General features: G+C 34.9%; 1 protein-coding gene across 4 annotated transcripts in view; it reads left to right on the forward strand.

Annotated features, from left to right (window-relative positions):
- TENT2 (terminal nucleotidyltransferase 2) overlaps positions 1-13,143 on the forward strand; it is a 59,532-nt gene extending 46,389 nt beyond the window's left edge. For all 4 annotated transcript variants that reach the window (XM_081232035.1, XM_081232038.1, XM_081232036.1 and 1 more), the window contains 3 exons: positions 7,488-7,579; positions 9,802-9,881; positions 11,696-13,143. In XM_081232035.1, coding sequence (XP_081088161.1) covers positions 7,488-7,579; positions 9,802-9,881; positions 11,696-11,770 — 247 coding nt within the window. In that variant the 3' untranslated portion in view covers positions 11,771-13,143. The remainder of the gene's footprint in view (positions 1-7,487; positions 7,580-9,801; positions 9,882-11,695) is intronic.
- The last annotated feature ends 1,770 nt before the right edge of the window (positions 13,144-14,913 follow it).

Genomic DNA, 14,913 nt, shown 5'->3' on the forward strand with positions numbered 1-14,913 from the left:
CTCTTAACTATGATACTTTACTGAAATGTTGATATTATCTGCTATCATACAGGAGTTCTAAAGAAACTTCACTCATATAAGATGATTTGAAACATAGAACCTGAAGGAAGAAATATTCTTTACATTCCTCCAAGTAAAGTTTCTATCAGACTGCCTGTTTTGTTTATGGTTGTGTCTCCATTACCTAGCCCAATGCCAGGTAGTGGTACTTGAAAAATACTTGCTATAGGTAAATAATTTTGAAGCAGAAAGTAAGATTATGGATATGAGTCGGAGATCCTTAAGGTGACTTAGAAATTACTGAATTAGGTTAACAAAAGGAGTAAGAAAAGTGCTGAAGAAAAATAGTTCAGTAAGAATGAAGTTATAATAATCCAGGTTAAAAATGACCAGGACCTGAATGTAAGTCTAGGCAACAAAGATAAAAAGGAAGGAGCTTTCATTTATATAAAGATGAGGGAAGATTTAAGACTGTATGAGACATGGGACATAGAGAATATAAAGGTTATTCTAGAGTTAAGATTTTTTAAGATGTTGCAATGATAATAGCTAGTGTTTCGTGAATGTTTACCTAGTGTCCTGCAGTATGCCGAGTGAATCCCATGTATTATCTCATTTAATCCTCACAATAACCCCCTTTCAAACTTCAGGAATTTGTGAACTTGAAACTTGCCCATAATGATACAGTTAGATAGCCAGAGAACTGGGATTCAAATTCAGGTGACTCTAAAACCACTTTCTTAGTTGTTAGACTGTATTAGCATCGTCTGTTGTGTCATGTAAATTAGATATTGGGGAAAGTTCATAAAAGAAAGATATTTTTCTGCCATGTAGAATTTAGGATTAGAGCATCTAGAGAAATACTTTGAAAATCATCTGCTTTGTTGGACTGAAACAAAATGGTAGATGTGCAGGTTTGTATGTTATTTTAGTATTAGCAGAAACTAGCTTGCTGTGCCAAATGAATCTGGCTAAGAGGTTTTGAACTTTTGGACGCACTTGTTATGATGCTACATGATTTAGGTGACATCTTCACCTACTGTTTCATCATATAGTGCATTGTTGTTTCATACCAGATATTTTCAGAAATTTGACTGTAGGGAGCATAGCCAAGAGTGTAGTCATGGTAATGAACTAGGTGCTGTGCAGAAGAATTCTGGCAGCCATTAGAAGCATTTGTAAGGATGTTTTCTGAACTTTGAGATACTATTAAAAAACTCCCTTTACTTGAAGACAAAGAATCAAGTGCCTGTGAAATCAAGTGCCTGTGAAAGGATGCTTGAGTACATGGTATGAATGGTGCAGAAATTTTATATGGCCATTTAAAAATGACCATTAAAAAGATTTTCTTACCTATTTCACTCGCAGCTTTCTCCTTAAACCTTGCTGCTGAAAATTCTTAAAATGAAGCCAGGTTTCTAGAAATATACCTAGGAACGAGGAGCTGACAAAATAGGAAAAAAAAGATCAGGTGGTTTGGGAGTCTAGAAAAACATATAGTCAGAATTTAATCACTTTGTAATTTAGCAAAAAAACAAAAAAGAAGAAAATTTTAAATTCTAAATATCTTACAGACTCATAGATACTGGAGATTCTAGGAACCTTAAAAGGTATCTGTTTTATAATTCTCTTTATTTTCTGGATGCCCAATCACATGTCATTACTGCTAGTTTGTTGAATTAAAAATACATACCTATATACTTAAATACATACATTTTTTTTGAAAAAGGAAATACAAAGGACAATTTTTCTATCTCCTTTCTTACTATTTTTTCCTCATTTTATTTCATCAATAAATCATTGAGTGCCTACTCTATACCAAGCTATTTTCTATGCACTGGGGATATAGCAGTTAACAAAACTGTCTTTATGGAGCTTATCTTGTAGTATGGAGAGATAGACAGTAAACAAAATGTACAGTATGTTAGATGGTGGTAAGTAGAGAAAAATAAAGCAAAAGCAAGAAAGGATATTCTGGTGTGTGTAGTTGTTGCAGTTTTAATACCTGTATTGCCGTTTAATACCTAGCCTGGTAAGACAGTCTCACTGAAAAGGTGACCTTTGAAATAAAGACCCAACGGAGAGGAAGGTGTGAGTAATGTGTCTATATGGGAGAAGAGCTTTCCAAACAGAAGGAAAAACAACTGCAAAGACCCTGAGGTGGAGGTTTGCCTAACATGTTCAAGGAACAGCAAAGAGGCCAGTGTGACTGGAAGAGAGTGTAGAAGTCAATGATGTCTGAGAGTTAAGGAAGTCCATGTCATGTAGGGTCTTGTGGTTAATTTTGATGACTTTGGCTTTTCCTCTGGGTAAAACGGGAAACCAGTGGAGGGGTTTCAGTAGAGAAATTGCATGATCTGATTTAGTTTATAACATGCTCATCCTGGTTGGTGGATAAGAATAGACTGAAGGGGGAGCCGAAGGCAGAAGCAAGGAGACTGTTTAGAAAGGTATTGTAGTAATCTAAGAGAAGTCATGTAGCTTGGGTAAAGGTGGTTGCAGTGAAAGTGGATGAGAAGTGGTCAGATTCCACTTACATTTTGATTTGCCACAGATTAGATGTGACCTAAGAGAAAGCGAGGAGCCAAGAATGGCTTCTAAGATTTTGGCCTGAGCAGCTGAAAGGGTGGAGTTGCCATTAGGTGTGATGCAGAAGACAAGGGAGGAACATTACTGATTTTGAACATTTTAAGGTTGAGATACCCACAAAATATTCAAGTAGAGATACTGAGTAGAGAGTTGGATATACAACTCTAGAGTTCAGGAGCGAGGTCACAGTTAGAGCTTTATATTTGGGAGTTGTCAGCAGGTAGATGGTATTTAATGCTAGGAAACTTTTTGAGAAAACCAAGGGAATATAGATAGAAAAGGTTTAGTCCAAAGACTAAACCCTTAGATACTCCAGTGTTAAGAGGGTTACAGGAAATACAGAAGATACAAGAGTGTTTTAAATGACAGTGAAGAGAGAAAGACAAATTCAGAATGTAGATATTCTGTGAAACAACTGGCCTAGTCTCTCAAAAAGTCAATACCTTAAAAAAAAAAAAGGTGGAGGGAACATTTCCAGATTAAAGAGATGGAACAATCAAATACAATGGATGAACCTGGATTACAATCGGATTGTAGAGAGGGTGGAAAAATTATAAAAGGCATTTGAGTTAACATTAATTTCTTGATGCTATTGGTGTTACAAAGGAGAATAGCCTTATTCTTAGATATATGCCAAAGGATAAAGAAATGAAGTTTCACTCTGTCTACAGCTTAACAAAAGGGTCAGTTCAAAACATACACATATACACACACACACAAGCAAATGTGGCAAAATATTAACCACTGTTGCACTGCTTTTAAGTTTTATGCTTTTCATTTTTTCCCTTTGAAAAATGTCATAATACAGAGATGAAATAAAAATAGATTAGGTATGAGAAGGAACTAATATATAGTAATCAAAAAAGGAAGAATCATTGAGAAAGGAGGAAAGCCAATAGAATATGGTGTCTTGGAATCCAAGGGGGGAAAACGTTTTGAGGAGGAGGGAGTGATTATGTGCGTCACATTTTTTGATAGATCAAGTACAAGATGAGAACTAAAAGCTGACCATTGAAGCATCTGTCCATGTGGAGGCTACTGGACCCTTGACAGGAGCAGTTTCTGTGGAATAATGTGGATAAAGAGCGTCATTGGGGCCTTTCTCACCTTCTGAGATGGCCCATACTCTGTGGAGTGTGTTTCTCCCAAGACCAGTCTCGCCTTCTGAGATGGCCCACACTCTCTCTGTGCAGTGTGTTTCTCTCTAAATAAATCCACTTCTTACCTATCAAAAAAAAGTGTCGTTGGTGTGAGCTAAAGAGAGAAAAGGAGGGAAGGATTTAGGTAGTGTAGCTAACTCTCTAGGGGAATTTACGTACTTGTAAAGGGAGCAGAAAAAGTGGAGTAGAAATTGGAGGATTAAACAGGGTTGAGATTTTGTTTTTAGAAAGGAGAAATGTTGCCATCTTTATGGCAAAATTGGTGATACCAGAAAAATTGTAGTAAATTGTTGAACAGTCTACTTGTTTGAGTAGAGAAGGATTGGAATCTAGAGCACAAGTGGAATAGAAGCGCTGACAATTCATTAATAATAATGAGGAAAAAAAAGAATACATAGATACAGACAAATGCAGGTTGATGTGGTGGGAGCTAGAGGAAACTATCTTTTGATTGTTTTAGTTTTTTTAGTGAAATGAAGCATGGACATCAGCCGGGAAGGATTGTGAGGGAGTAGATTTGACAAGTGAGGAGAAGGTATGAATTGTCATGTAGAAGAGTAAAGGAGTGAATTAACTATGGAAATATAGTATGATTGGTGGGTAGTAGCATTTAGGATCCTTTTGAGCTAAGTCATCTTGAATTTAAAGTGATCATAAATGGAAAGGTCAATATGGTTGCATTTTTTCTCCAGTGCTGTTTAGCTGCTTGGGAAAGGATTGGAGTAAACAAAGATTTAATTATAGTTGTATCAGCCAAGTAAGTTCAGTGCAGCAAGAGCAGGTAAGAGAGTTGAGGGATATGCAAGGGAGTGATTTTAATAATTGACTATGGACAGGACATATTAAATTCAGTCTTGAAAATGGGCACAGTGTTGCCTACAGGACATCTAGGTGGCAGTTTCCAATAGTTACTTGTAAGTTTTGGCGTGGCGCTTAGTAGCTGGAGAAGAAGATTTGGGAAAGAAACATTAGAGTACTGAAGCCCGGATGGGTGCTCTAGCATTTGAAAAAGATTGAAAAAGACAAAGTCCTGATAGACACCAGCATTTAAAGGGTCAGGCAGAAGAGGAGCCAGTCAAAACAAAACAAAACTCTAGGATTAGAGTCAAGCTTTTTCTCTGTTTACAAGATTTGAAATCCCTAACAAAGTGTTTGTTTGTTTGATTGTTTGCTTCCCAGCCCTTAGTAATAGAATAAAAATATACAATTTTTTCACTTACTTTGACTAGTCTTAGCACATATGCAGCTATGTGGTATCAGACACATAATTTTGTCTTTATTAGACTAAAATTTTTCTTTGTAATGTTGTTGAAGTCTGCATTTCCAATTTAATCAATTGTCTCAAAATACTTTCTGTTTGTCACAAAAAGAATGGCTAGAAGAGAATTAATAAATGAGTACCAGCTCATTATCATTACTGAAGAAAAAAAGTGAGCATCTTACCAATATAGTCAGAAATCTGTTTTATATTCAAAAGATTATCACACATTATCAGATCTGTTTTAGATTAAGTCCCATATCTGTTGTTCTAGTCTCTTCTGAAACATCCCTCTTTTATAGATTGTATCTTATTTTATACTTTGATTATTGAGTGACAATGATAGATTTTCACATGGCAAGCAAATTATGGTAGAGAAATATGGTATGATAAAAGGCTTAGTTTAGAACCTGTTTTAAAGAAGGAAATGTGTAGGGAAAATATTTCTAAATTACCATTTGAATTCTACATTTAAATTCACCTCTAAGGTTAAAAGTAGTATATAAGTTATGTATCCTGTTTATGATTTGAAATATTTAATAATTTCAAATATTTGAAAGTTCTTCAAAAATGCAGTAGATTGAATCAGTCCAAATAGTAGTGGTTCAAATATTCTTTTTTAATTCCTCTATGAAGTACTTCAAATGATACAGTCATTTAAATAACTGAATTGTTTGAGTTGATTATAGGTTGAAGATTAAACACTATCTGGTTAGGGATGAAAAAGTGAATATGGATGTGTCACATACGTTTCTGTGATCCAGTTTAGAATCAAATACTGGCGTGTAACATAAATTCAGGATTGGATTTAATAGAAGTATAGTGGTGAGGAGAGTTCCTTTGATTTAAGAAAGTAAAAGTTTTAGTTTAACAGCAGGATACAGTATTTCAATATTTTAAACTTGTCTGAGAGAAAAAAATCAGTCCACTCCCTTTTAACATAATATTTCCTATTTTAATTCTACTGCAGATTCCACTGTCCTATAAGTTGAAATTAGAAACAAGTAGTCTCAGGAAAAAGTTCATTTTATTAGTGAAATTTGTCTTATGCCGTATAAAGTGAAGTAGCACAAAGTGTAATTCTACTGTAATTTTGTGTGGGTCAGCAATGTGGTTATATGACTCTCCCCTTTACATTGTTATTTTTAAGAAAATTTTGGTAACACACTTGGACCAGTAGAGCAGTGTACTTCTTTTCTGTTTGGAGTCCAAACTAACAGAGCTGCTGTACATGAAGGATCTAAAACATCTTACTGTAACCAATCCTAAGTATTTCTTTTTGACAACCCACTTATTTTTTAAAAACATAAATTCTGATATATATTTTTAAAGAACTTAAAGCTGTCTTTGCAAACTATTTCTAAACTGTATTCTTGGTAAGAAAAAATAGAAAATCATACTTTGAGGATTCTTTTCAGTTATCAAACTTCACAAGATGCAATATTTTCTTGCATGTTTAACATAGAAATTGGTCAGTTTTCCAGAAACAAATGCCATACTGGACCCACGATTATATCCTTATGGCTTCTCTAATAAATAGAGGCAGAGTAGGACGAGTGTTGCATTTGGAATGTCCCAAACCGTGGTCTTTCTCCTACTGAAATGATGGAGAAAGCTAAATACAGCTGCAAAAAAAGATATCAGCTATACCCCAAACTCATTTTTCTGTTGCATACAAGCTGAGTGGTCATGTGTTTTTAAAATGTCTTTGAAACAAGGAAAATTGTACTTGTATAAAATTATTATAATTTGAACTTGTACAACATTATTATAAATTTAAAAGAACAGTGTAAGGTTAGGATATACTAAAGACTGGACAGTTTACCTTCAAGCATGCTGATAAAATTGTTTTACTTGAATAAAACTTCACTGTTAACATCTACATCTGATATACAGCAATAACGGTATGTTTTCATAGAGTATTATTTTTTTTCTTAAAACAGCATCTTGCTTCTACTGGAAAATTAAAAAATTTTCTACCATAAATCGTATCAGTAGAGGTGCACCTGAACAAAAATTATTTAATAATGCCAGAAAACAACACAAGAAGATTACCTCTCTCTTACCAAATAAAAAATTCTTACTGGGGTGTTAACAAGGAACATAGTTTTTTTGCTTACTTACACTTTATTTTTCATATTACTTCATTTATTCAAAAAATATGTATTGAATACCTAGTTTATACTAAGCAACTAGGTGAAGAGTAAAAAAAAAAAATGCACAAAAAGCTCAGCATCTTGGAGCTTTCATTCTATTTAGGGGAGACACACAATAACATAGTAAATAAGCAAATTGTTAGAATGTAAGTGCTGTGGAGACAAACGAAGTAGAGAAGGGGAAATGGGGATCGAGGTACAGAGGGTTGAAGCAAATTCCAGTTCTATGAGAAGATCAGAGTAGGCTTAACTACTGATATAATAAAAATAATAAAAGGGAAGTTAAGAAAATAGTTAACATGATTAATGTTTTTCTTTTGATAGCTGGAACAGTCAAATGATTTCAGTTCGTGAAGCCAAAGCCATTCCCAGGCCTGATGGTATTGAGTGGAAAAATAAATACATCTGTGTAGAAGGTAGCTTTCCCACAACTACTCTCTATTTCCTATCCAACTATCATCATAGTACTGAGAGAATTACTTGAATACTTTCAGCTTATATTTCATCTAAAAGTAGTACATTTATGTTCTGAAGTGGTTTATAAGTCTTTTAATTGTAAGATTTTAATTAAAAAGATAATTTAAAATTCTTTAGTTGTAAGAAATAATAAACACGAATTTAGGTGTTGAATCTTTCCAGTCAGTAAGATTTGAGCAGTCTTCACACACCTCTCATGCTTGTAGTTGGTTGAAATTTAGTTTCATGACTTACAGGTAGAAGAAAATGATTCTTTGAAATAAAATTAGTTCTTTTATACTTAAATATTGATAATGAATACAAGCTAGATTTTTATGAATATAAAATTGATTTTCCTTTAAAAATTAAATGGTCTGCAGATAGTCTGTTCTCTAAAATTAATTTACATGTAGTTTAATATTTCTTTAAGTCAGTGGAAACTGACTTCAAGAGGCAATATTGTTCTCACAGATGCCAAGTGGATGACTTTTGTAAATCTTGAGGTAACATAAAGGGTTGAGATTTGGCATTTGCAGGAAAACATCAAATTTAGAGTATTTTAATTTTGAATTATAATGCAACATCTTAAGAGTTTATAAATGTGAAATTGAATCTCCTGCTTTGGTGTTTTCATTTGCTGAATTGCACAGTGTGTGTATGTTATTTTAGTTACTTGGTTCTTTTGAATATTAAATACAGTTGTAAAGTGCTACGCACTGTGTGATCTGATAGTTTGGCATATGGCGTTATTTTATTTGGAAAAGTTCTGTGACAATAAACTGTTTTGAAATAGCCTTTCTGAGCGATAAAAAAATAAACAAAAGGAGTTTTTAAAATTACGGGCCTGATGAGATTATATGACAAATCTAAAGTTAATATCTCCATCAAATTTCCTGTTCTTTCACACCTTTTCTGAGGTCTTTCCCCTCATTCTAGCAACTTCATTCTCTTCCTCTCTAGTCTCTCTCTTTCAGCTTTACAGCATACATAGGTCTTCTCATCCTTGAAAAATACTCTTGACTTGATCCTACTGGCTTTTCTGAGTACTTTTTTTTCTCTTTTTTATGCCCAAATTCTTCAACTCTAGTAATTTTAACCTACTGCTGGCATTATTTCAGCCCCCATCTCACTCCTAATGCCTTTAGTTCTCTTTCTTTTCTCACTATTATCTTCAGTTTCCTCGTTCTCTTATATAGAATCAGTTTCTTTGTCTCTATATATGAACTCTTCTCTCTTATTTTGTGGGTGAAGGGTGAGTGGGGTGAGGGTAAAGTCATGGAAAGTAATATTGGAGACACACACATAAAATCTCTTCTTTTGTTCTCTTCCTGTCTTGTCCACTTTTTTCTCTATCCTGTTTTTCTGTGTTTCACTGCCAAATTTCTAATACAAGTTACCATTCTCACTGCATTTTTTTAAAGCCATTTAGTCACACCATAATTCTCTGCACTGTCTTCCATCCTCCCTGGTATTAAACCTCTACTTTCAAAGGCGTTGACCTTTCTCCTACTAGACAAATCAGTGGGTTTTTAAAATTATTTTATTATTCTATTATTTATTTATTTTTGGCTGCGTTGGGTCTTCATTGCAGTGTGCGGGCTTTCTCTAGTTGTGACGAGCGGGGGCTACTCTTCATTGCAGTGCATGGGCTTCTCATTGCGGTGGCTTCTCTTGCTGCAGAGCACAGGCTCTACGTGCACGGGCTTCAGTAGTTGTGGCTCGCAGGCTCTAGAGCACAGGCTCAGTAGTTGTGGCGCACAGGCCTAGCTGCTCTGTGGCATATGGGATCTTCCCAGACCAGGGCTCGAACCTGTGTCCCCTGCATTGGCAGGCGGATTCTTAACCACTGCACCACCAGGGAGGTACCTCACAGTAAGTTCTTGACTCTATGATTCTTCAGAAATCTTACCTATTTTTATGGTTTAGACTTAATATACCTATGCTGTTTACTTCATTTTTAGACATCTTCTCACTGAATTTTATCTATCTTGTTAGACAGCTCATAGCTATTATAAAACTATTTATTATACACATAAATCTAACGTTAGGCTAAACCACATGCAATTGCTACTGTGTAGGTCAGAAACTGTCAAATATTGGCAATTTCATATAATTCAACCAAATAAAAAACTGAAGTTCTCATTTTAATAATTTCTTGTTTATATGTGCATTTAACATTTAGAACCTTTTGATGGAACAAATACAGCCAGAGCTGTGCATGAAAAGCAGAAGTTTGACATGATCAAGGATCAATTTTTAAAGGTAAACAATGCATCAGATTAAACTCTAGAAACATTAGTGCAATAGTGTGCTTTGAAAATTAAAAAAACATATAGGTAATAGGAAAGAACAGCTCTGGTTCCTATGTTGTGAAGCAATTAATGTGGCACAATGGGGAATTTATTACTTGAATTTAGAAATACTCCTTCAGAGAGATCTGACTCCGCTTTTACTCACATGGCTTTCACTTTGTGGAAATAAGCATTTTCACAGTGAGCTTATTAAGCTCTCAAAATGAATGAATAAAACCTAAAGGACTCCTTTCCCTCCTTAAAATATTAGGGAACTTGTAGCCTTAGAAGAAAACCATGTCTGTTCCATATTTTTCTTCTATATACCCCACTGTAACAAGGAACTAGAGCTCCATTTTATCTTTGTTTATATTCTGAGAAGTTAAACAAAATGTATGTGTTTGTGTGCACACACATTTTGTGTATATAAAGTCATATATATGTAAACTGTAGTTTATTCCTTAGCTCTCTAGTCCACAGTATGAATTTTTTTTTTTTTTTTTTTTTTTTTTTTTTGCGTTACATGGGCCTCTCACTGTTGTGGCCTCTCCCATTGCGGAGCACAGGCTCCGGACGCGCAGGTTCAGCGGCCATGGCTCACGGGCCCAGCCGCTCCGCGGCATGTGGGATCCTCCCGGACCGGGGCACGAACCCGTGGCCGCAGGTGGACTCTCAACCACTGCGTCACCAGGGAAGCCCCACAGTATGAATTTTTTCATCAGTGATTTTGCTAGGTTTGATTCCTAGCTTCAAGTTATTCAACAATACAGAGTAGAAACACATTGATAGAAATATGTATAGTAATATTATGAGACATATAGGAGAGAATACTAAATAGAATAAAAAGATCAAGGAACTTGTGAAGATCATTTTAGAGGCATGTTTTTTCATTACCGAGATGTCGAAGTAGACTTTATTTTGATGATTATTAAAAATGCAAGTGTATCATGTTACAGGCTGTCCTTCAAATTACGCCCTCTCAGTTTGTCAACCAGAATAGAAAATTTAAAATGAAATGGAATTCTGCAGGGCAAAACAAGTATCCAAGAGGGAATGTTTTTCTCTATCAGATTAAATTGAGAACTCAAAAATAGCATTTCTGCATTGCTGTTCTTACTGATGGGTGAGCTTTCATTTATGATTGTTTAGCTATAAAACCAATACTTTTAGTCAGTTGAACAACTGAAGTGAGAACAAACTGCAAAGATCTGCAGCCAGATTTTTTGGTAGTGGGCCAGATTTTTAGCTTATGAACGAGAATTTCAGTTTCTTTTTTCTCTTCTTAAAAATTCTTTTCACTCTTCTTTTCTAGATGTATTGTATAAGGTGCTTTATTATAGATTTACTCTCTTCTTCATAAATACAGTTTTTAATTGAAAGGGCTTTCTAGATACAATAGTCAATCAAATAATTGAAGTAATCTTTCCTTACCCTCTCAAACCCAAAGGTTTTGTATTAATTACTTTGCTGTTTTAAATGACATTATCTAAATCGGTGAATAAATGTTAATATTGTCAGTTGCATCTTTTTGTACCACCTATGTGCTCATTTCTTTATTAATGAATTGGAACTACACAGGTGTATAGTTTTTAAATAACATCTTTCTGATGACAGAAACAATACTTTTACTGTGTTAAAAACTTGGGAGATAAAAACACAGACAAAAAAGTCACCCCAAATTTTACTGCCTTGAGAAATCACTGTTATCATTCTAGTAACTCTTCTTTCAGTCTTTTGTTCCACATATATTTTAGGTTTTACGAATGATTTTTCTTTCTCTTCCAGTCATGGCACAGATTGAAAAACAAACGAGATTTGAACAGTATACTACCGTTAAGAACTGCTGTCCTGAAAAGATAACTGGCCTCTATTTCTTAATAAAGAACAGTAGTAACATCATAATGCATTTTGTTTACCTTCATCATGGTTTCTTTTTAATTGTTCTTCTTGTTTTCATGTTTTATTCTTAAGAGGACATACTTATATATGCATATTTTATTATGACATTTCCTAATAAAACCCTTTGATTTAAAGATGTATTTTTGAAAATGTTTACATTGATGATTAGTAATATTATGGCATGAATTTTCAGGAGATCAAATAAAATATTTTTTTTAGAATTATCAAATAAAAGTTTTTTGCTATAACTGTAATTAATTGTACCACATGCTAATACTGAAGAGATGTGTGGACTGTTTTGGAAAGGGTCTGATTTATACATACTTAAAGTATCACCTTCAGTAGATGGTTTGTTGCCTGAGTCTGTTCTAGTGAAGTGAAGATTCGAGTCAGTTATTCAGTTACTTGAAGCAAAATGAAATCTTTTATTTCAGTGAAATCACTGCAGAGGCATGAAATACTGGACAATTGCCTTAAGTCTTCACTTGACTCATCAGGATAGACTGAGGCTTTGTGTCGATATTAGCATTTCATTAGTACCTCACATGCTTTTGGTGTACTCGTGATTGCTTTAAATTTTGTGTTGAAACAACTCCATTTTGCACTGTAGTAATATGAGCACTAACTCTGTATCGTACAGCAGTTAGGGAATTGTTATGAAGAATCAGTTCAGTGTAGACATTTTGAAAAGATTGAAGAATCAGTTCAGTGTAGACATTTTGAAAAGATTAAGCCCTCTGTGCTTTATGATAGCTTAGTGCAATTTGCACTTTTGCTTTACTTCCTGTTTTCCTGCTTTTATTTTTCCTGTGACATGAAGCAACAGAAACTGAAAGATCAAAGTTGAGATTATATCCTATTGATAGTATCAGAGTTTTTTCTGTGTATAATTATAGGACTGTAATCTAAACTGGAATTTTTAGGCAGTAAGCCACTATTAAATGTTCTAGATAAGACATTATTATAAATAAAAGCTTAATGTTTGTAAAGATATCTTTTCCACAAGAAGAAATAGTGGTGGCTGCTAAAAAAGCTACAGTGTTTATTAAGGTCGTTTTTGGTTTATGTAAATATTTGTAAATTGGTCAGTGCCTGTAAATTTAAATATAAATAATCTTAAAAACAGTTTTAACTTTTTCAAAAGGACTGTGTACAACTTCTTTTAGACCTGCTGTAGCACAGTTTGTACCTCTAATGTATTTGGTTTTTTTGCAGACCAATTCAAATGCTAACAAGACTTTTGCTTTTTGACTCATAAAAGGTGCATATTTTCATTTTTTTCTTTAAGTTTAAATTTTTGTATGATCAAATGGAATAAAGTTTATATATGGAAATTGTCGATGTGTTTTTTGCTTTTTTTTTTTTTTCTTTCTTCTGTGAAAGTCTTTACTTCTGAGATGAGATTGAGGCTGTAGTTATCATCTGGAGCTGAACTGAATCCGGTTATTGTGTGTAATTATTTAGATTATGCAGAGAATCTTGGAATCAAGTTCATTCTTCTTTAAGCCAACTAGCCACATCAACACCCTATTTCTCTGGCATTATTAGGAATGAAGCTTTCCACACAGGTGAATTTTTCAGTTTACTGATGATTAATGCTTTTGAAGCAATTAAGCTTTATATACTAGTTCTTTTTCTTGGAAATTTCCCTAAAATGTATTTTACACTGTGCAACTCTTCTTTATCAGAATGTGTTGAGTATAATTAATATTCTAGTAATGACTCCAGGTAATAATTATAAACAATAAATAATAGTCATAGTACTCCATAGTAATACTGTGTAGCTGTCAGACATGGGTAAGTGTCTGGGGCATTCTACCTCTACAGTATTATGACATTTCCTAATAAAGCCCCAGAATTTACCATGGACTCCTTCATGTCACTGTTTTCTCAGCTTTCAATGACCACCAGGCCCCCTATCTCACTGCTGCTGCTTTTCAGCCGTACAGCTATAACAGATAGATCAAGAAGTTAATAAATTTACACCCAGTTGTAAATCAATAGACTGAAACCTAAGATTATGCACTTTGTGACTGCTAAATATGTCAGATAAGTGGTCTGTCAATATATGAGAGAATTTTTTTTTTTTAAATTGTGGTACGCGGGCCTCTCACTGTTGTGGCCTCTCCCGTTGCGGAGCACAGGCTCCGGATGCGCAGGCTCAGTGGCCATGGCTCACAGGCCCAGCCGCTCCACGGCACGTGGGATCCTCCTGGTCCGGGGCGTGAACCTGCATCCCCTGCATTGGCAGGCGGAGTCTCAACCACTGCGCCACCAGGGAAGCCCACCTGTAGCTTTGATTAGTGTTTAATAGATCTCACAGCTGATTCCTTTTTGTCCTAATGAGCAGACACGGGATTACTAATGCAAAAGCCTACCTGCTGTAAGAGAATGCATACTGCTGATGTTAAACCTGGTTTAGTGAACCCTGGAAGGCTGGACTCTTGCTGTCTTCCCTCTCATGCCCCCTAGCTGATGCTTCTGTACTGTACCTCAACTACCTGCAGTTCTTTGCCCACAGACCTAATGCACACATATGAGCTAGGGATAACTGTAACTGGGGAATACTACCTAATTTACATTTATCATATTTAACAACTCTGTGAATAGAATTTGCTGTAATTAAAAATCAGTGTTAGCTCTTCTAGCCATAAAATCATTCTTATGAAAAAAAGATCTTTATGTATTGTGAAGATACCTCTACCTGTTGTACATAGCAGGCCTGTTCTCTTCAGTGCAGGGACCATTCATTAAGCACCTACTATGTGCTAAGTACTTTGCTAAGCTTCTGCGCTTGTAAGAGATGGGGATAGTGGGACAAAGATAAACTTACAGTCTACTGGGGAAAGAGACACAAACATAATTTGAATATAGGATAACGTGGGAACCTAAAACAGTGGTATTGAGCTTAAGCTGGGGATTTCAGAGAAAGGTGTGATCTTGAATGATGAGTACCTAGGTAAATAAAGACGGGAAGAACGTTTCAGGTGGAAGGAATTGTGTACATAAAGGCACAGTGGTGTGACTTGATAAATGTTAGAACTCCTGACTTCCAAAGACAAGACCAGACAGCTAAGATGTGGGTTGTTAGCATTTATCTTCCC

Source organism: Mesoplodon bidens, assembly GCF_964165515.1.
Source record: "Mesoplodon bidens genome assembly, chromosome: 4".
In the NCBI taxonomy this organism is placed as follows: domain Eukaryota; kingdom Metazoa; phylum Chordata; class Mammalia; order Artiodactyla; family Ziphiidae; genus Mesoplodon; species Mesoplodon bidens.